General features: G+C 36.6%; 1 protein-coding gene across 7 annotated transcripts in view; it reads right to left on the reverse strand.

Moving 5' to 3' along the window:
- Nucleotides 1–647: 647 nt before the first annotated feature.
- The window catches only part of CLOCK (clock circadian regulator), a 65478-nt gene continuing 43097 nt past the window's right edge, over nt 648–23028 (reverse strand). For 6 of the 7 annotated variants that reach the window (XM_084205249.1, XM_084205248.1, XM_084205246.1 and 3 more), the window contains 14 exons: nt 22409–22522; nt 19899–20017; nt 16139–16221; nt 15803–15909; nt 15206–15353; nt 14925–15000; nt 13895–14036; nt 13411–13511; nt 12375–12464; nt 11114–11272; nt 9575–9781; nt 8331–8539; nt 7764–8034; nt 648–6200 (listed from right to left, as the gene is read on the reverse strand). In XM_084205249.1, the coding sequence (XP_084061375.1) occupies nt 6024–6200; nt 7764–8034; nt 8331–8539; nt 9575–9781; nt 11114–11272; nt 12375–12464; nt 13411–13511; nt 13895–14036; nt 14925–15000; nt 15206–15353; nt 15803–15909; nt 16139–16221; nt 19899–20017; nt 22409–22522 (2003 nt within the window). In that variant the 3' untranslated portion in view covers nt 648–6023. The remainder of the gene's footprint in view (nt 6201–7763; nt 8035–8330; nt 8540–9574; nt 9782–11113; nt 11273–12374; nt 12465–13410; nt 13512–13894; nt 14037–14924; nt 15001–15205; nt 15354–15802; nt 15910–16138; nt 16222–19898; nt 20018–22408; nt 22523–23028) is intronic. The other variant, XM_084205250.1, reaches the window with a different exon arrangement.

A 23028-nucleotide genomic window follows, 5' to 3' on the forward strand; every position in this document is an offset into this window, starting at 1 on the left:
ACAAGTATTATTTAATTCTCAAAGGCAAAAGATCAGTATCTTCCTCTGGGCATCCAGTGTGATATTACAGAAAGTACTGTAGCCTGTAAAAATGGCTAACTGTATTTATCGTTTTCTCCAGGCATCCCGTTTCAATTACACAATTTTCTTCCCGCCCTCCTTTCCCTGAACATTTAATTAATTTGCAATTATTAATGTTTACACTTTGATCAGTGAAAAGAGGGTCAGACCACCCTGACAGGTTACATATTATCACACAGATCTTGCAGGCAGAGCTACATCCTTTCAACAAGTGGTTGCAGCTAAATGCAAGTCTATGCTTCCTTGCTCAGTGGCACAGCCAACATTTCAGACCACCTCTACTCCTTTTAAAATACTGTTCTTTGACATTTCACCAGCAGAAGAAATACCCCAGGAAGGGAGTGGTGGCACCGATTTAGAGAGCGTGTTTTGCCCATGACAGAAAATGAGGGAAGGGCTCTGCCCAACCAAACCTGCTGCAATGCTGCTCCATCCTTTGGCAAGAACGGGAACTGTGGACACGAAGGTATGAAAGCAGTTTTAAGTTGTGCACAATCAAGTGCTGTGTGAGTAAATTCCAAGGCAGTAATGTAAATACACAAATCAGAGGTCTCTAGCCTTTAGAGTGGGGCATCAGTTTATAAAGAGATACAGAGAGAAGACAAGGAAAAAATACAGTATGCATTTTACTGAAATCTCACAAGTCATTTGTCTGGGTAGGGGAGAGAAGATTAAAGTGACATCAAGCAACTTCTCACAAGTCAGTTCTGTGGGTGGGGGAGAGAGAGTGCCTTTGGTACAGTCGTGGGAAGGGTAAGAGCGCTTCACTGTGAAACTTGGATAAAACTGACATCAAGCAACTCAGAAAAAAACCTCTAGAACCTTAGAAGCTACAGAAAGCAAAAATTTAAATGAGTTACATTTATTCAGTTAAAAAATTGACAGTTAGTAATGGTCACATGAACACCAGGGAACTGTATCTACATTTCCTGACGTCAATATGAACGGCACTAGGGTTTTTCTGTTTGTTTTCTTTTACGTATATAAATCTAATGCCAGTTAAAAAAATACAAAACAAAACTGAAACCCAAGACACTGTGAAATCAACACTGCTTAAAAACTCAAAATTCAATCTGATATATTTGAAAATAAATATTTTTTACCTTTCTTGTTAGAAAAAGACAGCTCACCAACCGCTTTCAAAGCAGTTACATCTTTAAGACCATTCCCAAAAGTGTTTCATAAATAATTACCCATTGATTGATTGTCTATTAATGCAGCATCTCTCAGTCATAGCTGGGGTCTCTGTTATTAGGCCATAAAATATTTTTTTCAGACACAGTGTTTTGTTCCCCCCCCCTTCCTTTTTATTTAGGTATACTTTCTTTGAATATAGCATATCATGCTGGCAAAATTCATGCAGATGGCATAGCATGAAATATCGCAGAGTTTAAAATCACCTGTTTAAAAAAGACAAAAAAAGAAAAAGACAAGGAATGTAGTGTTAAAAATCATGGTAGTGAAAAAGCAACTACCCAGTCTCATGGACAACCAAGACAATTTCAAATGTTCTCTCACAGTTGTCTCATCTACTATGATTTGTTCAAATATGTCTTTTTTAATCCAAATTCATTTCATTCTCTTCAATTTTTTCCACCAGGGATAAGTAAAAAAATAAAAGGTTAATTATTAAAACTAGTCTCTTTTCCCTTTTAATCAAAATAACCATTTTCCAGCCCTCTGACTGTACATCTAATTTTAATAATTATTTCAAATAGAGAAGCTTATGAATCTGACACATTTGACATCTCCTGATGCCGTGACATTTAAAACACTCATAACAATACCTGGGTTAAATCTCTGAAAATATAAATGATTCTTGAATCGACTTTAACATTTGAAAAAGGCCACATCTTTAAACCTTCAGAACATTTTCACACAATTTATAATCCTAAGGGACACTTAGAATTACTGAGCAGGCAAATGAGCCTCCAGATGATTCTCTCTCATAGGCAACTGTGCAACTTAAAAAGCCTCCTTCCAAGGAAGCTATCATCCCTAATGCCTTCCCCTGGCCATATAAAACACAAAGGCAACTAGTTTTAGAAGCCTTTTTAATCCTGCACTTTAAACCTCAAGGATCACCATAATAAAGAAACATTTTCCAGAAATGTCTCTCCTGACAGTTTTATGTGTTATTCCTCATTGCGCCCCCTTTTTAACAGTTTCACTGACTAAAGAAATAAACTGTTTTTCAAATAGTCTTTTCAGTAAAGTGCTTGTTATTACTCAAAAAAAAAAAAACCCAACCAAAAAGAGAAAGTGCTATTTAAGTCTTAAGATAATTTCTTTTTCCTGTGAAAAACTGCCTGATATATCTTTACTTTATTCATTTTTACATAAAGCTGAAATGAAACCTATTTCTTGTAAGGATGCTGGGTTACTAATTTTGGTGTTTGGCAGTAGGCAAGATGCCCACAGAAGGTGGTGACACACTGGAACCATAGTGCAGAAGGTAAACCTTCTAGATGAAGTGGAAGGCATATGGAGAGCTCCTACTAGAATCCTTTCATATTTATATACAAATATAATATATATTAAATATAATATAAAAATAGCTATTTTCTTTTTTCTCTCTGAAATTATCCCAGACACTTTTCTTCAAAGCCTCACCCGTTGCAGACAATGTCTGTCTCCTAAACTCCGTGCAAATGCCATCCTCTTCACTCCATTATGTATCACCAGCCCATTTCTTCACAATCCTCCCCTTAACAGGCTCCTTCCCTTCTGTCAGAGTCATTCTGCAACATTTCTGCTCCAGAACCTGCAGCATCACAGCATTCATTGTCGTGCTATTTATCAGGATGTTGCAAGTAAGTCTGTAGTAAATGAGTCGGGCAGAAGCAAAAGGCTGATTAAGAAAGAGGCAACAGCCTGGTCCTCTTCTCACTAAAACTCAAGGACAGTTCAGCAATTGATTTAGCAACAGGGAAAGCTGCACACCTGTTAAATAGACACTTTTTAGTCACTACTTGTGAACAAAGCATCTCCATACTTGCACACAATCTGGACTAAGTTCTACACACTTGCCTTTGTAAAGTTTGCCTGATTCACGTCAGGAATTCTTCCAATGTGTGCTGTATTTTTCCAGTTCCTTAGAATTTCCCCATCTTCTATCCTTTCTCTACTAGCTGGTAGTTCTGTAATTGAATGACCTCTCTCTGAGGCTACAAAAAGCTTCTTGATCAAAGCATATGTTTCTCTATTCTCTTTCAGCAGCCACACTATCCCATCATCTAATTTTTCTCTCCTAGTTTAAGCCTTTTTACTGACAGACCTATAGCAGCACACCAAAGTATCTGGGGAGGGGAGAATGGGAAGAGAAATTGATTTTTTTTATATAAAAAGCTGCATCATTAACTGTCTGGCTGGTATCTCTAATTTATGTAATTCTCAGTATAATAGCTTAATACACCTATTTTACCACTATTCAGTAGTTCTAACAGCACTATTAAAGCTCTCCCAGTTTTATTTTTTAGCACTATATTTTTATTGTAATTGGTTAAAGAAATTTGTATCTAACCTATTTTCCATTAGGCAAAGAAGTGATAGCACAGACCTCTAGTCAATGCAGCTTCATATAGAAATAGGTGGAATGGAGTGGTAGGGATAGCAGAGCAAGGCAGGATTTCTTTACATAGAACTTTAGAGAAACAAGTCTCTGACAATTATCCCAGTCTGAAGAATGCCAGAAATCCCTTTAAAGAAGGGAAAGTGTTTCTTGCTATGTTTGGTATTGGCATCTGTTCCTTGCTCCAGGTTGCAATAGGCTTCTTGGAGCACAGAGCAATCGGATTCTCTTTGGTACTGTGTTTCTCACACTCTCCTTCCTTGTTCATTGCTTGGCTTTTTGGTGCCAAGCATTTGCTTTATGACTGGGGAATAACAGAGGTCTAATGCTGGGACACATGCAGAGGCAAAGGCTGGCCCCAAAACGTAACCAACGGCATCAAAGGCTTGGCTAAACTGGTATTACCTCCTGCGGGTTTGGTTCATCCAGTAATACAATCAAACTGTTCCACAGTACAAAATAGACCATCACCATTTCGTTACATTCATTCAACTCCTCCGTAGTATTCAAGATTAATCCAGCTTTCTCTCCCTAGCACTAGTTTTAACTGCTTTTACTGGGTTTTGTTTCTAATTAATTATCAGATCTATCAGCATTTATTAATTTTACTCTGAAGTTCTGGTTTCCACAAACTAGTACCATAAAAACCTACCAACGTTTACTTAAATAGCACTTATCTGTTGGAACTTTTTATTTTCTTTACAAAGTGAAGTTGCCTTCTGAAGTCTTAGTTCAGTGATAGCTCTTAAATCAATACCTGGTAGTGTTAAATGCAATCATGATCTCCCCCAAAGCACACTTTAAATGCTTCCAAAAGCAATTTAAAAAATCAGCTTATTATTCTTCCTTCTGTGAAAGGAGTCCTGTCTTTTAAGGTTTGCTTTTTTTTTTTCCTTTTTTTTTTTTTTTTGGTTTTTTTTTGTTTTTTTTAAGAGTATTACCCTAAAGATCTGAGATTTTTGAGACTCCTGTATTTCTGGCTACTGTCTGAGGGGGAGTACCAGTCAAAAATATTCATGGTCTCAACTCAGACCACTGTTAAAATTAACACGATACAGAAATATCTATGAAGTAGATAAACAAGTTTGGTTGACAATGTGCTAAGACTTCAAAATTGAAAATGGTTACAGATTCAAGACACTGTAATTCAAGATGTTCAACATTATCACCTGAATTAAAATCAAGGCACTATGGGTTTTGTTGTTGTTGTTAAAATGACCCTGAATTAGTTCTGACTAATTTTTGAAGGAGAATAAAAAGATTCCAACATGGTTTAAGAAGTTACAATTCTCACCACAGAGAAAGTGGTTAAAAAGTGCCCAAAAGGTTATTAAATGTAAATATATTTTTGTGCAAATTACTCCTATAACTGAAACATTCTTGAAAATTACTGTCATTTTTTTTAAACCTTTTACATAAATATTTCCAACTATGAACTATATCAAAAGATAGCTTTGGGGAATAAAATTCCAAACCATCCGCAAGAAAGCAGTGCAAATTCCTATTTTTCAAATAAAATGATGAATTCATTATGAAATGATGGATGATATTTATGAATCTGAATGTCCTGAACCCTGATGCATGATCACCAGTTCAAACAGCTTCATCAATAATTTAACTTCAAGCAGTCAACTAACCAACACACTATACCTCACCGAACAAACCCTGACATCACGGACAAAGCACAAACAAGAGACTTGTGCCCACATTAAGGGTGAAAACAATGATGCATCATGTTGTAAACAAAAGGGTAGAACAGAGGAAAACATTAGTCTGAGTATGGCGTGAGAATTTAGGGAAACATATTCAAACCTACAAATAACAGATTACATTTTCATGCATCATATAAAATATTTTGCTCTTTCTCCTTTTATGCAGACATATACACAATATTTTACAGCATCTGTACAACAGAGAACTGGATTTCACACAACATTTTCAAAATATTTACTGTCCTGTAATCATCTGAAAAAAAATTAGATGGTTTTTGGACTATAATTCTGGCATTTTTTCCTGCTAATTCAAAACAATTGCTCCATGTCCATTTTAATACTTTAAAAATGTACAGGATTGATAAAAATACCAATATTTTCAGCATCACTCTCTTTTCAGTCACATTTGGAGATTTCACCTGGACAAATTAAAACATGGCAGCAAATCCTTTAGAACACAGAAACTGGGGCAACGCTCAAAGTTGGCCATGTCCCCATCATCGTCTTGTGGCTTTTCTTAACAGATTCCAGAAGTTAGAAGTAGATCTCAACACCACAGTGCTAGAAAGCCTTCATACTGTTACCTCTGTAGCTTCAGTGCAACTGTTTGTGGGGCAGCCCCTCCTTGCAGTTTGCTTCAAAAAGAGGCTGCGCCCACACTACTGTGGCTGAACTTTGGAAGGATCAGTCATCTTGTCAGTTCTGTGTCGTGACATCTGCTGCTGCTGAGACTGATGCTGCTGGTGGTGGGACTGAGTGAAAGTGCTTTGCTGTAGTGGGAAAGCAGCAGAGAGAATAAGCTGAGCCGACTGATTTCCATGAAGTAACCTGGATGTCTAAAACATGAAAATAGAAAAAAATTATTTTTCCAGCTGTACCGAGAAACACAGGCCTAGCTGCTTTTTAACTTTTTATAAGGCTTCAATCAAAATAAACTTCAGATTTGGCCAGTTAAGCTGAGCAAACAATGCAAGGATTTGTTCATACGAATAGATTTAATCAGCGCATCTGAACAATTAATAGAGCAGCTGTAACTGGTTTTTGGAATTTCTGTGGTGATAGATGGGAATACATGGCAATTTGTCTTCATTTCACACCACAAAAGCATAGCAGGGCGTAAAGAATCTATTTAAGTGTAGGTAGCTGTCATTGCAATCAAATGAAAAAACAGTGCATGAATTGGCACAGATCACATTTATTCCCCACAGACAAAATGCACTGTCACAGAAAATGGTACATTTGCAGACCCCAACATCCCCTCTGAAGGAGACTTACTACTGCAGGAAATGGTACTTAGTTTTAACAGTATTCTTCTTAGAACACAAAAAAAAAAAGATTACTGAATAAAAACAATGAAGGATGGGTACAAACGCACTAGGACATCTCAATCCTAAAATGTTCTGCAGCAGAGAGTAAAGTACATCAACTGCTGCACCCACACAATCAGACTGCAAGATGCTACAGTGAACAGAAGCAGAAAAGGCACTTTTGTCCTTTTTAAAGAGTATTTGCTTACTTCAAATTCTAGCACTTTAATAGTTTGTATTAAAAATACTGGACTTTTGCCTAAGGCGAAATTCTGGAGTAGGCACAGGCCTTTTGAGATCTTCATATTTCACATATCTGTTTCACCAGAATTAAGTCCAAATTGTATAAACTTTTAAATTTAGAAACAGAGATAGACACTACCAACCTGCTAAACAGCCTCTAGTGTTCTAGCCACCACTACGTATCCTTTATCAACTCCAGATGCCAGGTGACGCATGTTCCAGAAATTAATTGGAATCAACAAATAGCAACAGATTTCTCCATCAATTCCTTCTACCTTCTGTTTCTTTTAGAGATTTCCTATTTCTAAACTCCTTGGGTTTGTCTTCCTTCTCTTTTGACCCAATCTCTCTTCTTTCTCCACTAAAACAAGGTTCTTCCCTACTCTCTGCTTACAAAGTTACTTGCTGCTCAGCCTCCCCTGTAGCCCAGACAGAATTTCATGCCTCATGTTACTGGGACATGTCTTGCTTTGGGCTGTGTGCTGCTTTCCAGACCAACCATCATCTCTTACTGCATTAACATGTAAAGGTAATGAAAGAAAATGCAAACTGTTTTAAAGGAAACATCTGGTTTTTCATCCTACAGTCAACTAAGAGCAGCAATTCAAGCGGAAAAAGATCTAAGATAGGACAAGGCATGGAGTAACGCTGCAGGAAAGACCACCTTTCCTTTAAGTAGGAAAGTTCTCCTTAGAGAACTGCTACAGAATAAACTCATCTCATGCATTTGGCTTATTCACAGTTATTATTTTAAGTGCTTTGTTTTCAGGTAAAGCATCCCTGGGTAACCTAGCAATGCTGAAAGTGCCAGGACTTGGGAAAATTTGTAGACATCTCTACATTCATTACCTGTAGGAACTGCTGTGGGTGCTGGGTCAGCTGTGATTGAGCTGGCTGTTGTACTGTGGTGAGCTGCTGCTGATGGTCCTGCTGACTTTGCTGCTGCTGCTGCTGCTGTTGTTGTGTTATTGACAAAGTCTGTGTCTGCTGCTGTTGGGCAGCAAAAGTGGGATAAGCTGTCACCACCTGTCCCATAAACATAGTACTTGGTACCATTACTGCTCCACATGCGACTGGGGCCGTGACAAGTTTTGTTACAAGTTGCTGACCTTGAGAAAATCTGTTAATAGAAAAAGACATTTGGAGTCCCTTCAGGAAAAAAAAAGTATATGAAGCATCATATAGACTTGAGAAAAGCAGATTTCTCAAAGCCATATTTTGCTATAAAAACATGGGTTTTGATAAGCCTGCAAACATGCTACTTTGGGCAGTTTAATTTCAAGGATTGTATCCATACCATTGAAACACAAATCACACCATCTTTTTAATGCTATTTTAGTTCCTTTTGTATATGGTGCAGCTGCATAAGCATACCATTATAAAATGTCATCTTAAATATAGGTCTTGAAGATTTACCTGATTTGTCTGTCCTGTGTAAAAGTGGTTACTGCAGCAGCATTCTGGTTGTTGTTCTGTGGTAAGCTAGAGGGAACCTGCACCACATTTCCTGCTGTTGGCTGAGAAATCACCATAGTGTTGTACAAAGGTGCTGAGACTGTGTTCTGTGACTGACTGGCAAGAGAAGACTGTTGATTGTGTCCGCTAAGTACATTTTGTTGATTATGCTGAAAAAAAATTTTGAGATAGTACGTTGAAAATAGCCAGGTACTACAGCTGTTCTCCTCACTGTCACTGCCCATACTTCAAAACCACCATTTTTTTTCCTATTCAAATGAATTCTTAATTCAAAGTACATAAGTATTTCTACTGACGGAGGATTTAGAGGTGGGACACGACCTTGGACATCTGAGTCTTTTACATTAACTTCTTTTCCTGTTCAAGTTATTTTTTTTCCCCTGAATTTTTCAGCTACTTGCATACAGTTTATTCAAAATTCTCTTTTTACTCCTTTAACATCTCTGTGCCCAACTTAAAATAAAATGTTCACAAAATGTCAAGACTTTCTTACTTGAAAGTTTGGAACTAGCCTACTGCTGAGATGGTAAAATGCATCACTAGTCTGCCTCTTCACAAATCTCAGAAGGAAGTATGGAATGTGGAAAAGGGTACAGAGGAGGGTGATCACAGAGATCAGATGTATATGGAGTCTCCATACACATAATAGTCAAACCCATTAGAAAAACCTGAAGAAACAGCTTCTGTGGGGATACATGCTGTTGAGTGTTATGCCTCTGCTAAATTTTAAGGTTAAGTTTATAGTATAAGAGCTGTTTGTTTTTTACATTGTTAAGTTTAATGTATAAGTTGAGTGCTGTTAAGCTTTTAGGCCGTGTTCCTTTGTACCTCTGCCCTCGCTGTCCTTTCGTCACATGCACCAAAACACACCCATAAATATACACCCCTAGATAGTTCTCAGTTCAGTTCTGCTTTGATTGCCTGATTTTGTTTGGTTTTGTTGCTGCTTGTTTTTTTCTTATTGTGCCTTAAGGGCCCTGCAAGTAGTAGAGTGAATCTTGCCAACAAACTTTGTCGTCCTGCCACTAAATATTAAATCAGGCTTTTGCTGATACCCTTGCCAATGATTTTTTAAGCAATCTCAAACACTTGTTCATAACAGGGGAATGTCAGGGAAGCTGCTGTGTTCCAGATGTGGTTTTGAGCAAATATTCAATCCACTAAAATCAGTAATAGAATTTTACCTGTGTTGCAGTACTCTGCAAAGGCTGCTGCTGTATCATGTGTGGAGTATTTATATGGCCCGTGTTCATCCCACTTTGAGTCTGATTAGTCTGAACAACTTGACCTTGCATGTTTATTGGCGTAAGCTGCTGAACAGTTGAAGAATTTCCAGAAGGAAGCTGCACAGAACCAAAGTTGAGTCCAGAAGCTGACTGCTGCAAGAACATCTTAAAAAATTCCACAAGTTATAGGGTCAGTATTCAGAGACTCAAGTCTATCTGGTAAGAATCAGTATCCTAATTTCCAGGGTTCTAAACATTAACATTCAACACTCGTTCTTAAATAAAAAGCACCATTTAGAGACTAACCAGTAATGTAGTCTACAACTATCCAAAGACAAAACATATTTGAGATGACACTTTTTTTGTAGGACCTTCCTCAGTAACACTAAATCAGATGAAGAAAATCTCTGAATCAGTGGATCCAGGCATAGCACCAAGAATGTAACCTTCCCTGACAACCAGGAAATCACAATGATTATACTGAACTTTCCAACACTGTTGTAATAAACAGAATTCAGCACAAAAATATTATGTTCTTTACAAAAAGTTAGGCCCAAGTCTACAACAAGGCAGAATGTGCATCACTGAAGTATTTTTTCTAGTTTTCACATTCCTGAACAAGGTCTCTCCACACTGCATGGAGAGCTGTGAATCTCTCCTTTTGAGACATGGATAAGGCAGTCTACTGCTGGCATGTTTACAGTAAACATCACACAACACCAAAAATGGCACACGCCAGAAGCTCATACTCTTTCCAACAGAGTTTAAGCAACATACTCAATACTTCCAGGAAGTATTTTTTCTATTCTTTAGTCACAATCCAGACTGAAAATATTAAATTATTTCCTTAAAATATATCTTAGCTTGAGGTGATCAGGTTTTTTCTGTTTGGGTCTTTTAACTAGAAAAACCCAATAGGGTAATTATTTTCTTCCAAACATAGCTGCTGAAAAGACAATGACAAAAACAGAAAAATATATACTGGTTTTAAAAAATCATAAATCATGTAGTCAGCTGCTAGACTGAGTAATGCACCCACTAGACCTCAGTCTTTCTGGCTCAGTAACTGCTTCAAGTTTACCATGCAGAGTAGAGCCATTCAGCCTGATAGGACAATTTAGAACAAAGAAACATGAATTTAACATGCTCAGAACTAAAAGAGAAAAACAGATCCTGCAGATTTTGGATTTAATATTCTAATGGCTGCAAAACTTCGCAAGAATTAACAACCACTCCATCCTTTTACATTTCATTAGGTTAAGTGATAAGCTAGGCTTGGCCTGCTCAACACTGGGGCATTTCCAGATACATTTGGAAGCAAAACACCAGGTACTTCTGGAACAGCAGCTTCAGATACGATGGATTTTAGACATATTAGGCCCAGAGGGCAGCTGACAGGGAATACAGAGGATCATGTTGTGGAACTGGGTACCCAAGACACTTTTCAGCTGCCTAAATTCTCTACAGATGAAACCTGTAAGTGATACACTAACTCACCTGGAGTCCTTGACCATGAACAATTTGAAGCTGCTCTTGAATCTTACGCAACTCTTCCTGCTGCCGATGAATATTTGCTTCTATCATGCGTGTTCTTTGCTCTAGCTGGTCCTTTAGATGCTGCATAGCTCCTAATTGAGCTGAAAACTGAAACACAGGCTGTAGTGCAATCAATAAATTAAAAGCTGAGCAAAAATTTCATTTTATTCACAAGAGAAGTACAGTCCTCCACAGAAGCAAAGAAATCAAGCATTGCTCTTCAAATTACTAATAAACCATAATCTAAGGACCAATTAATGAGTCTGAAAACATCACACAATCAATATTTAATTGATGTATAAGAATTGGTGAACTAAAAGAAATTGACTGGTGTCCAAATCACAAACATATATATGCATGTGTGTCTGTGTCCAGCCATAGTAATTTACCTGGTACTGATGTTAAAGCTCTCTCATGTTAAAAATTGTAATTGTCCCAGTTTAGAAAAAAAGACTCACACAGCGCTAAAACATACAAATAACATACAAATAGCACAAAAAGCTAAAGGCTGAGCCCATAGAGAAACTATTTGCCACTTCTGTTTTTCCTCAGACATCTGCTATAGGCCCCAAGCCAGTATAACCTTTTGATACCTATATCCTGTTCTTATTACACAGAAGCATTTCACAGACCAAGCAGCCTTGTTTTATAAGCACACGCCTGAAAGCTGCCAGCCGAGTTGATGGATTTTTAAATTCATGCCTTAAAATATTTTAGCTTTAACTATTTTTATATCTATGCTGCTACTGTACAGGGCTGAAAACTGTATCTGTATGAATAACAGGAAGAAAAAAACAAAGCAAAATTGTCAAATTACAGAATTTAATCATTTCAAGAGAATAATTTGGCACCAAAGGGCTCAATTTCTTAGCCCATGGATCCAGCCTGTCCAGATCCCTCTGCAGAGCCCTCCAGCAGACCAACACTCTCACCCGACCGGGTGTCATCTGCAAACTCACTGATGGTGACCTCAATCCCTTTGTCCATATCATCAATAAATATATTAAAGTGGACTGGCCCCAGTACTGAGCCCTCTGGAACCCCACTAGTGACTGGCTGCCAGGTGGATGTAAGTCCATTCACCACCACTCTCTGGGCCTGGCCATCCAAACTGTTTTTCTCTCACTGAACAGTGCATCCACCCAAGCCACAGGCAGCCCATTACTGCAGGAGAACAAGACGGTTTAAATAACAATAAACAATAAATTGAGTTAATCCATACCTGAGTCATTCCAGACTGGAGCTGTAAAGTTGCAGGCTGAGATATTGCTGGCTGTGTTACGGGTTGTCCAAGAGACTGTGAGCTTAAAGACTAGGATTAAAAAAATTGTTCCATAATCATAAGAGAATGAACTTCATATTTGACATGAAGTATTTCTTCAAAGAGTCATATTCAAAACAGCATTATATGAACATATAATAGAAACTAGTAAATTGTTTCCAGAAATATCTAACCTTAGTTATTAGGAAATTAAGAAAACAAAAGCAATAGACCATCTACATAATATATACATAACTTTTCTACTGCTATAAATATATATAAGCAGTAGGTATAAAACAGAAATTACTACTACAAGTATTTCGGAAGCCTTAATTTCAACAAGTTTGAAGTTGACACCTTTAATTTATTCTTAAACTAACAATTTAAAAAATATTATATTTCTATATTTCTATATTAATAGAAATCTATCTATAGAAATATATATATAATATTATAATGCATATTTTAATAAGCATTCTGTCTATGAAGTGAATGTATTAGTTCAACAGGAAAACGAGCACCAAGTACATGAGGCATGACAATTTCTCATACTACCAAGATTTCAGAAAGGATATGGAAGTATTCAGTAATATTCTTAGTCATAAATTTGTATGAGTTCTCTATAGGGACACACACAGCACTAGATTGGCAATTTTACATATATACGTGTGTGTGTGTGTGTGTGTGTGTGTGTGCGCGCGCATTAAAATTCCAGATCACAGAAAGAAGTTCTGTGTGAGTGAAAACAGACATTCACATTCTTTCAAATCCTAATGACAAAACCTAAATACATATATGCTTAATTATTGTATTCTTTTAAAATCCAGTATACCACAGTTGCATACTGAGATGCAATTCTAAGACACGTATTCCAAGAGAAACTCTTAAAGTTTAAACTATGTTTTTAGAAGAAATAAAACAAAGCTTATATGGATTTAATAATAGCTTTTAAAGGTGAATTCCTCTGTTTAAGTACAACATTCTTCTCTGAAGTTACCTGACTGCTCAGAGATGATCTTCTTTGTGCAGTCTTTTCATGACCAGATAAGCCTTGCCTTGGAGGAGTGCTAGTGTCCACTGTCATTTTAGTTGGTGTTGCTGAAAATGTTGAAAGTTGAGAGTTAGAACAGAAGGAAACATCTTAATTGTTATCTCAATTCTTTAAAGCAATAATCTAATTACAGGAAGCTTTTAATAAATTTTAAAAAACTGTATAGGCTTGGACTCTTTTTCTTCCCCCTAACTATCCACCAGTAGTGCAATCTGATGGATTGAAATAGGATGTAGTAGTGTCTAATACTGTACTCTAGAAGTAAAAGTCTTTTTCAGAGTAGTCTGCAGATCCCTGAACCATCAGAAAGGGTATTTTAACCTGCACACTTCTCATAAAATGATTAACTGCCAAGTTATGCATTTAACAAAATTAAGTAGAGAAAGCCCTCATAAGGAAAGCAATTCCATTTTCAATAGTTGGTGCTTACACGAATGATCCGATACTGCAGTATGTGAAGATTTTCTTGAACTTCTGGAGGAAGCAGAAGGTGTGGGGCTGGTATCAAACCTTTCCAGGGCTTCTTTGAGACTCACTGTGTTTATGTGATTGTCAGACCCAGAGTCCTGACTCTGAAGAGACACACAAAAACAACAATTATTTATCTAATCCAGCACACAATGCATACTTCTGTTAGAAAATATCTCAGACATTTTTGCTTCTAATCAACCCCCTTACAAAGGTGACCATGCAGAAGTAGTGGCCCGTTTGATGGCTGTAAGCTCTGTTTCCATTTGAGGCTTTTATACTTGGAAACCAAAGCTATATAAGCCCAGAAACCAAAATGCATGCAGTCTTAGGCCACAAACTGACTACTGAGCTGAGCTTCTTCTGTTAGCCACTCATTTCACTCTGAACAACAGCGTAATGAGTGAACTGCTTATTCTTTTGAGAAAGGATGAGTTTGTTCCATTAGGAGCTGACAGATGAAACTTGTAAAACTGCCAAAGGAAAACATTTCTGAACAGTCAGACTTAAAACATGTCAGATCATCTCCACAAGCTGATTAAGACTCATTGAGCTTCTAAGGACATTAATTCAAAATAAATTTTGTATACTTCTAATAAGTTAGACAAAGTCACACAATTAAACAGCTTCTACTTTCCTATTGTGAATTCCTTGTGTGCTGACCTTTGTTTTTCAGATTATGGGTACTTCCAGTGAGGCAGACCATTTATTTAGGAATCCAACACTGCAGAAATCAGATCTTAATAAAAACTTATGGGTATTATAACTGTTATAACTACATGCACATTAATTCCTGAAAAGAGGAGGGTGTTATAGGCAGAATTAAACACTCTAGAATTTCTAGACTTCCTTGATAATTTTCAATAGTCACATTATTTAAAGATCAAATAATTACTTTATTTGGGGACAAAACACTTTTTGCTGCTGTATATTTACTTGCATATTATTTTTAGTATGTGATGATGTAAAATAAAATTGTATAAAATACTCACTTTATCTGCTGTTATCTCTGGGAGAGATTCCTCAATACCAAGTTCTCGTCGTCTTTCTGCTCTAACTTCTGCATAACTAGAAGAAAAACCAAAGATGACCACTATATCATAGGATGATTTAAAAAATACACCTCAAAGACCAAACTCCTCAAACCCATGTTGCTTATAAAGTAGCTCAAGAAGTTTTCCCATGATTCTTCACACTGCTATAATTTCTCTACCTCCAAAATATCATCAAGATAGCTCCCATACCAGTAGGATTACTTTAAAAAGTAACCTACCTTACAACAGTGTGCGTACAGACAATAAACTCTGGCCTGGAATTCCACTGGTGATACGTGATATAGTAATGAGTTTGCAGCCAAATCCATTGTTGTCCCTTTGTAAGGAATCTGTAGTAACATGACTTCCCTTTCCCATATTGCATTACTAGAAAGATGAAGAATAAAGTTTACTGTTTTGCCAGGCTGTAAGTACTACAATAACATTAAAAGAACATTATTTCCCAGGTTCATATAGCCCAAACCCATGTCTAAATCCAGTACTTAGACAATGACCAAGAACAGGTTAAAAAATTTTCCACCAGCTTTTGTACTTATTCAACATTATAAAGCCTTTTAAATGCCATTGGAAGAATTGGAAAAGTATTAGCCATAGAGCTGTGCATTCCAATTTACCACAATGAAACCCAAGAATTGTAAGCTAAAGTTAAATCTGTTTTGTAGTTCTGTATCAAAAGAAAAAAGATATGGAACAGCAGTATAATCATGTTAAACGAATGGGAGTGAAGACACTTCACTCAAAGCATCACAAAATTTCAGCAGAACAGTTGATCATTTTAACAAACTTGTTGGTTTTAGTGACTTAGTTGTACTCACAATGCTCATGACATTTTGCCAGATTATCTAGATCATCCACATGATAATAATCATAGCCTGATGTTCCCAAAACTTCAAATGGAAGATAACCTATTATTGGAGGTGCCCTAATTAATTAAAAAAAAAAAACAATGTTATTTTCACACACATGAAGGAATCTCTAAGGAATCAGAATTAATTATATAAGCTTTCTTGTTTACAGTATATGCTCCAAAGAAAATTAAAAAGTTAAACCTAACACAAGCTATGTGTAGTTCATGCAGATTAGTGAACTCCAAATACTACAGCCACCACTGTGATTCAGCTGCTATTGCTACTACACAGAAGGAACTGCACCTGTGATCCAAGAATAGGAACTTCCATTCTAAGCTGTGTCTAGATGTGAACTCTTCGTTGGGTTCTTCAACAGTGCACATTTCCTAAAAAGGAAAAAAAAACTATCTCTTAAAACTGCTCTGTTCTAGTACCTAAGCTCTTTCAAAATTCAGACATAACCTAAAGTTAGTAGATAATTCCACAATAGTTATAATGTTATTTTTAGACAGCTTCATTAGCTTCATTGGTTTTGCTTGTTTAGACGCACAGTACTGAGGTAGAATCTAATCTGAATCTAATCTCAACTGTGCCAAGCTGATGCTTGGTTGATTTAAATGGACTAACCATTCATGAGATTAAACTCAAATACAATATCTACAAACACAGTAGTACAAGCAGAAATCCATAGTTCCTGCAGTTATGCTTTTAAATTGTAACACGCAAAAGAAAAGATGAAACATTCCCACCAGTCTGATTATAGCCTGTGTTTATAATGAGTAAAACCCAACATCAGCAAGATGGCCACATTACTCTGAGTTTAGGAACATGATTCTTCCCTTTAGTGAACAAAGTACTCTAAATCTCTTTGAGTGCACAGACATGTACTACAAATAACACACTATTCTTATGTTTAGATCTCATGACAAGTAAGAGAATGGCTGTATTTCATTACAACAGAATCTTAAGGTATTCTGCATATAATCCTAAATGTATTCCACTCAAATTTATTCAGAACATGTCAGTCAACTTATACTGTACCCTTTGAGAAAGGTAAAGATGCCCCACTGAGTACTGTGCCTCATGCAGAGACAGTCACAACACCATGTACCCCAAGCCAGCCAATTCATTTGCAAATTCCTCTAGTACTGCCTTACAAGAAGGAAGATGAATGATGGAATACATGCACAGAAATACACCCCTCAAAGAATTACATGAAAATTAAGAGATAAGTAAATCTTTCCTTTTTGGACACCTGCACACATTTGTCATTTGTAGGAGTTTGCAATGGCATTCCCAGTGCCAGGAGCACACTGGAATCTACTGATGATCAGGTACAAGAGTCTCCTGCAGTGTGGAAGCTGCTGCTACACTGGCATAATACTCATAACAAGTGTGGACAGATGAGCACACTGCTGCCCTGCAAACATCTGTAACTAAAGTAGTCCTGCAGAAAAATACAATAGAAGACCAACAGAGGGACCACCTTTATTTTCATTCTTTCAGGTTATAATCCAAAGAGTTTAATTGCATACTTTGCAATTTTTAAAATAGATCTAAGTCTCCTTTCTATAAAAGGAAAAAGTGACCATACCTAGGTAATGTTTCTTCCTCACATTCATCACTGTAAAGTCTAAAGACAATGTCTTAGAAAATGATGGAATGATGGATGAATTAGATGGAGGCAATGAACTTAACAACTCTGGGCACAAATTTATGACTGTTGATGTAATCTCCAGTCAGCAAGACTTAAGCTTCAAACCTGAAACTAACCCTAGAACCCAACCAAAGCTCATCTACCTTTCTAAAATTACAGCATTTAATAAAGCACAATTCAAAGTAAGAGAAATGACAGAGCAAGAGTATATCCTTGAGATATACTTTTGATTTGTTGCTTCTTTTGATCTAAATATTTTGGCACAAGTCAAAACAAAAGTAAAAATCACTGAAGTGCAGGCAGTAAAACCACAGTAAAAACATAATGGTTAGAGAGGAAATGGCAGCAGGTTAGTATCCAATTACTCAACGCATTTATATTAATGATTTGCAGATATTCCACTGTAAAATACCCCTGGGCAGAAGCCAGCTTGTTCAACAAGGCGTCTTGTTGAAGTTGTCAACAAGGCATCTAGAAAAGAAAGGACTTTCATTTGTAACAAAAAGTATTCTGGGAAAATCCTTTTGGCTGGATTAATCCTGCCTTCTTGGTAAAATGCAATCATCAACTAGCCAAAATGCAAGACAAATGTTTTAAAGAATGTGTACAACCAAATGCCTTCTTCACAAGGGAGCAAAATTTGTGAGATGTTTTGTTGCAGAAGTGGTAGAGTCATATGCATAAAATAAAAACATCAGCTTTAAAGGTGCAAAAAGCATTGCATATCCTGAGAAATTATATGTGAGAAAAAAAAATCTGGAACCATATGCCAACTGAAACAAAAAGAATAAGTGACAGATGAGCATGAGTGTTCTACCTTAAATAAGACAAGTATTGAAACACACATCTCCTTACTGGCTGCATCACACATTTGTTAGTGAAGTTACTGGGATCATAAAATTCCTGACATACACTAATTTGCTAAAGTCTAGTCAATAGTAACAGAAGATATCAAGTCTTTAATCTAAGTCTTCTTCAAAAGATTTCCCAAATAAACAGCATCAGTTGAAAGTCTCAGGAGGATCTTGAAAAATTTGTAACATGGAAGTTTCCTTAGACACTAAGGGCTCAGAGGTTCAAGTACAGGAATGAAACTCTGGCCAGAGAATAATCTGTAAGACTTTAGCCAGGAGGAGACTGAGACACTTGAAGATCATAAATTGATATTCCTCAGCTTCCAGAAGTAGGAAACATAGAAGTTTTACTATGAACTGTCAGACTTTAAAAGACAAAAGCAATTGCAAATGTCAGGCTGGTCTTTTTTTCTACAGTTATTTCATGAAGCAAAAATCCCACATATAACATCTCTAACAACTGTAGGGCATAACAGGAAGAATATTTTTTAAACCTGCATGGAAAGAAAAGTGTCACATGAAAGATTTCCATAGCTTCAGAAAGAATAAGCTTTCTCTGGCATAGAGTCCAGAGAGACAAAATTCCTATCCAGCCTGACAGAACTGAAGACGTTTATATGATTTCTCCACAGGCTCCCTTCTATGCTTTTGAAGTGCAAAGTACATAAACCATGTCTTCAAAAGCTACCACCAACAGTCTTCAGCTTAAGACATCAGTGCTTTAAATTTAAGAGGCTGAATGTTTAAATGTTAAGAGTACTTGTACTACAGACAGTAGTTTAACATCGGGCCACATACATTTCATGGCTGAATCACAAAAACAAACGTTACATAGCAGACTATCCTGAGCCTTGATTCATGCATTTGTATGAAACATATAACTGAAATCACCATCACAGACTATACTGTGCTGTGTCCTGAGTATTTATTTTGCCTGGTTTTTGAGAGAGACAGGATTATAAGTACTGAACTACAAGTATCATATGCATTCAATTCTAAACTTGGAAAAGCAACTTCACATTGTACATTAGCAGCTAAGCAAAATGGTAGGTTTAAACTACTGAGTTTCTGAATAACTGCACATAAAACAAAAGATTTCTATTACCCCAAATCCAATTCTTCATTACTGACAAGTAATGTAAGCTTCCATAAAGTCCTCCGAGATTTACTTGTGTCAAACTGCAGAAACACCACCAGCAACAAAAAATTCACATCCAAGATTCAACTAAAATCAATCATTTCTCCAGTGAAAGTGGAATCTCAGTGTAATCTTTTAAATTCATCTTGCTAAATTATATTCCTGTGGACTTAGAAATTTATTTCTTGCATATTTCTCTTTTGTGTTACTATTTAAAATTAGTATTCACCACAACTTTTTTTGATACTTTGCATAAAACAGTCTATTTGAAGTAAGAAACAGACACTTTCAGTTTCATATAATGGAATTCCTTATGGTTTTCATGAATGTTTTTAATGTTGTGTGCATTCTCTCTGAAGTTTTCCCATTCAGAGTCCATTTAAGAATGATATAAAATGATCCATTTGTACATACCTTGATAAATTGAGGTGTAGCTAATCTAACTGTTGCTACAAAGCAAACTTTCTCTTCATATGAAGGCCGGTGTGATCTCTGAATAGTTCCTTCAAAACCATTGTGCGCTGAGTTGGGAACTGAGGGCAGACAGAGGAGATGACAACACACGTGACAATATAAGTATGGAGGAACTTTACAGGCATTAAGAAAAATTGCTTGTAACTTAACAGGCATTAAGAAAAATGCTCCATATCTAGACTTATATGTACAGGAATAGTACCACAGCAGTAGGAATAGTTACATAGTAGTAATGGGAACATGACCATCAAGTAACTTCCTCAAAGAACTAGAACTACTGCTAATATTGCTGACAAAGCATTTATTGCTGACAAAGCATTTTTAAGGAACCAGTTCTGATCTTTGCTAATTGGTAAAAATCACACTTTCTTCAAAAATATCTTTATATTTAGGCTATTATTTTCTTTTGAACTCTGAGGTAAGTATTTATTTTCTAGACTTTCCATCACATTTAAGCAACGCATGCTGACGACATAACTGAGTAACAGAAGAATCAAAGGCACAATTATGGAAGTGAAAGAATCAGATACTGAGCTGGGAATAAATTCCACTTATCGAATCATAGAGATGGAATCAAAAGGAGGCAAATGATGGACTAGACCTCAAAACAGAGTAACCTTATCTTTCATTTCCAGCAGTTACCAATTTAGTTTATATTTACTAAGGTGATTTCAAATCACTGTGGGGCTTTTCAAAGCCCGATTGGTTTTAATTCAGCTCTAGATCAGAACTCCTACTGAAGTTTCTTCATGCAATTTCATCTTACAGCTCCTTGCTTTTGCCATCAGAAAGAAAACAGGCAGTTTCTTTTATTTTTATCTTAGCCTTTGTCCTTTGTTCTTCAGAGTTTAACTTGCCTTGTGATAAGTGTGTATTTCATGTGATTTAGACTGTATTTTAGAAAGGCTTTTGCATTTTCTCAGCTGGGTGGCTGGTCAAGGTGATTTGGTCTTGTTCAGTTTACATTCCACAGTAACTCTTTTCCCTAAAGGACTGCTACGTAGCTGGTTGCAACAATCCCTGTTCATACAGTTTGATAATCCTAAATGTAGTAACTTGCGTTATTTCTTAGTCAATTTTTCTGGGTTTTTAGCCCAAATTAGTTTATTTTCTAAATTTGGAGATGAATTCTTCTGTTGTTTTTGGTGGATTATTTCATAACTGCAAACTATGTTCCATTGTTCACAACATTATTGAAAATAGCAATCAAATCCAGAAGCTGTCAATTAAAATTGCACTTTGATGATGATCACTGGTAACCTTCCCAATCAGTTCCTGCAGCTACCCTCCAGCAATTTCAATTAACATGTGCTTCCCTTACATGTCTGTGAGAAGAGAATATGACAACAAAAACATATTTTAAAAGTCCATCATCATTTGTTTGTGCTTTATCCTCTTATCCACACAGTGTGCTACGCTTTGGTATAGGAAGCTGAACTGATTTGGTGCTATTTCTACCTGAAAACTCCACAGTGACTGCCATTTGATTCCCTGCTACCTTCCTGAAGCTCACATATAGTTTAATTCTGTTTTCCAGAGTATTTCCACATATTGAATTGCAACCAATAGGTTTGCAGTTTCCCAACTCCTCATTCCAGGACTAGCATGATACTTGGACTTTTCAGGACTGTTTCTTGTCTCTCCTATAATATTACGTAACTGCATTTGCATTAAGACTCAACCTCTTCTCATTTTGTGAGAGAAACACTGGTATCAGATAAAAAACCCCACAGATTTATTTACAACATACTGTTTTTCATAATATTTTCGGGTGAGCTTTCTAAGAATCTACTACTGACCACATTGCACAACCCACTTGGACAAATAAACAGGCTTCTCAAGTAAAGTCAGCACAACCTGGCCAAACAGATTAAAGATGCAGTACAGAGAAAAAATATTATACATAGCTAATAAAAATAATTTCAGTGGAAGGGAGTAGAACTCAATGTGGAAAACTGTAGGGCCCACCCACCCACATGAGTGGTAATACCTTCAAGTGAAGCACAGAACTGAAATAGGGGAAAACCTACATTTTCCTTCCCAGTTGCCTGTGTAATGAGAACTGCAGGTACTCAGGACCACTAATCTTCAAGTTAGTCACCTGCTTAAATATGGCTTATGCTGAACTAAATTCAGATTCTTTATGTTAAAGCATTTGCTTAAATTTCTCTTACCTTCTTTTAAAAAATGGTTAACAGAACACTAGTTTTCTTTCATTTAAAGCATTAAGCACAATTACTACATTTTGCATTCAAATACACAGACCTGTAATACGTGATAGGCAGTTTTTATTCTTTTCCATTACATGAATATAGAAGTGACAAAACTGCTTCAAGATCTTCTTTTGAAAGCCTGATTTTAGTTCACCTACATTCTGCATCATGGTCCCAAGCCAGTTTAGCTGTGGAGCTGCCTACGTATTCCATTCCAACACTGCTGAAATTACTTACCATGATTCAAACACTTGAAATTTCCTATAAATTTTACATATTCATATGTAGGTTGCTCTTTTGGGTCTATTGTTCCTCGCAGCATATGGCAACAGAATTCTAGCTGATTTTTTGCTAGAAAAAAAATAAACAAAGTAATAGACTATATGCTTGATGAAGCACACATGCAACATGAAATGGAATGCAGGAATAATTAAGATGTATACAGTTGAGATACTGTAAGTGTAGTGATTACAGCTAGCTACAGTGATGCCTTGGAGTGGCTACCTAGAACAGGCTAGACAAGAAAAAGAGAATAAAGTAGGTATTTATTAAAGGTTTTCAAACAGGTACACCTCGGGCAGTCAGAAGCCTTCCAGAGGCTACACCCAAGATGGGCAGTGGTAATGAGTTTTTCAGACATATACACATTTGGTTTATTTACGTATCAGGGGTTAATCCTCCAATTACAGCTTCAGGTCATGAAGTCATATACCCCCAGTTTGCTCCCCTCTCCCCCCAGTTCACTTTTCTTTACGATTTTCGGTGCCTGAGGCTGTAGGGTGTTCTCAAATCTCAGGCCTAAAGGGACTGTTTTGTCTGACCAACAGTTAACTAACACTTTATATGGAGTTTAGAGT

This window comes from Fringilla coelebs, assembly GCF_963513975.1.
Source record: "Fringilla coelebs genome assembly, chromosome: 4".
NCBI classification, from domain to species: domain Eukaryota; kingdom Metazoa; phylum Chordata; class Aves; order Passeriformes; family Fringillidae; genus Fringilla; species Fringilla coelebs.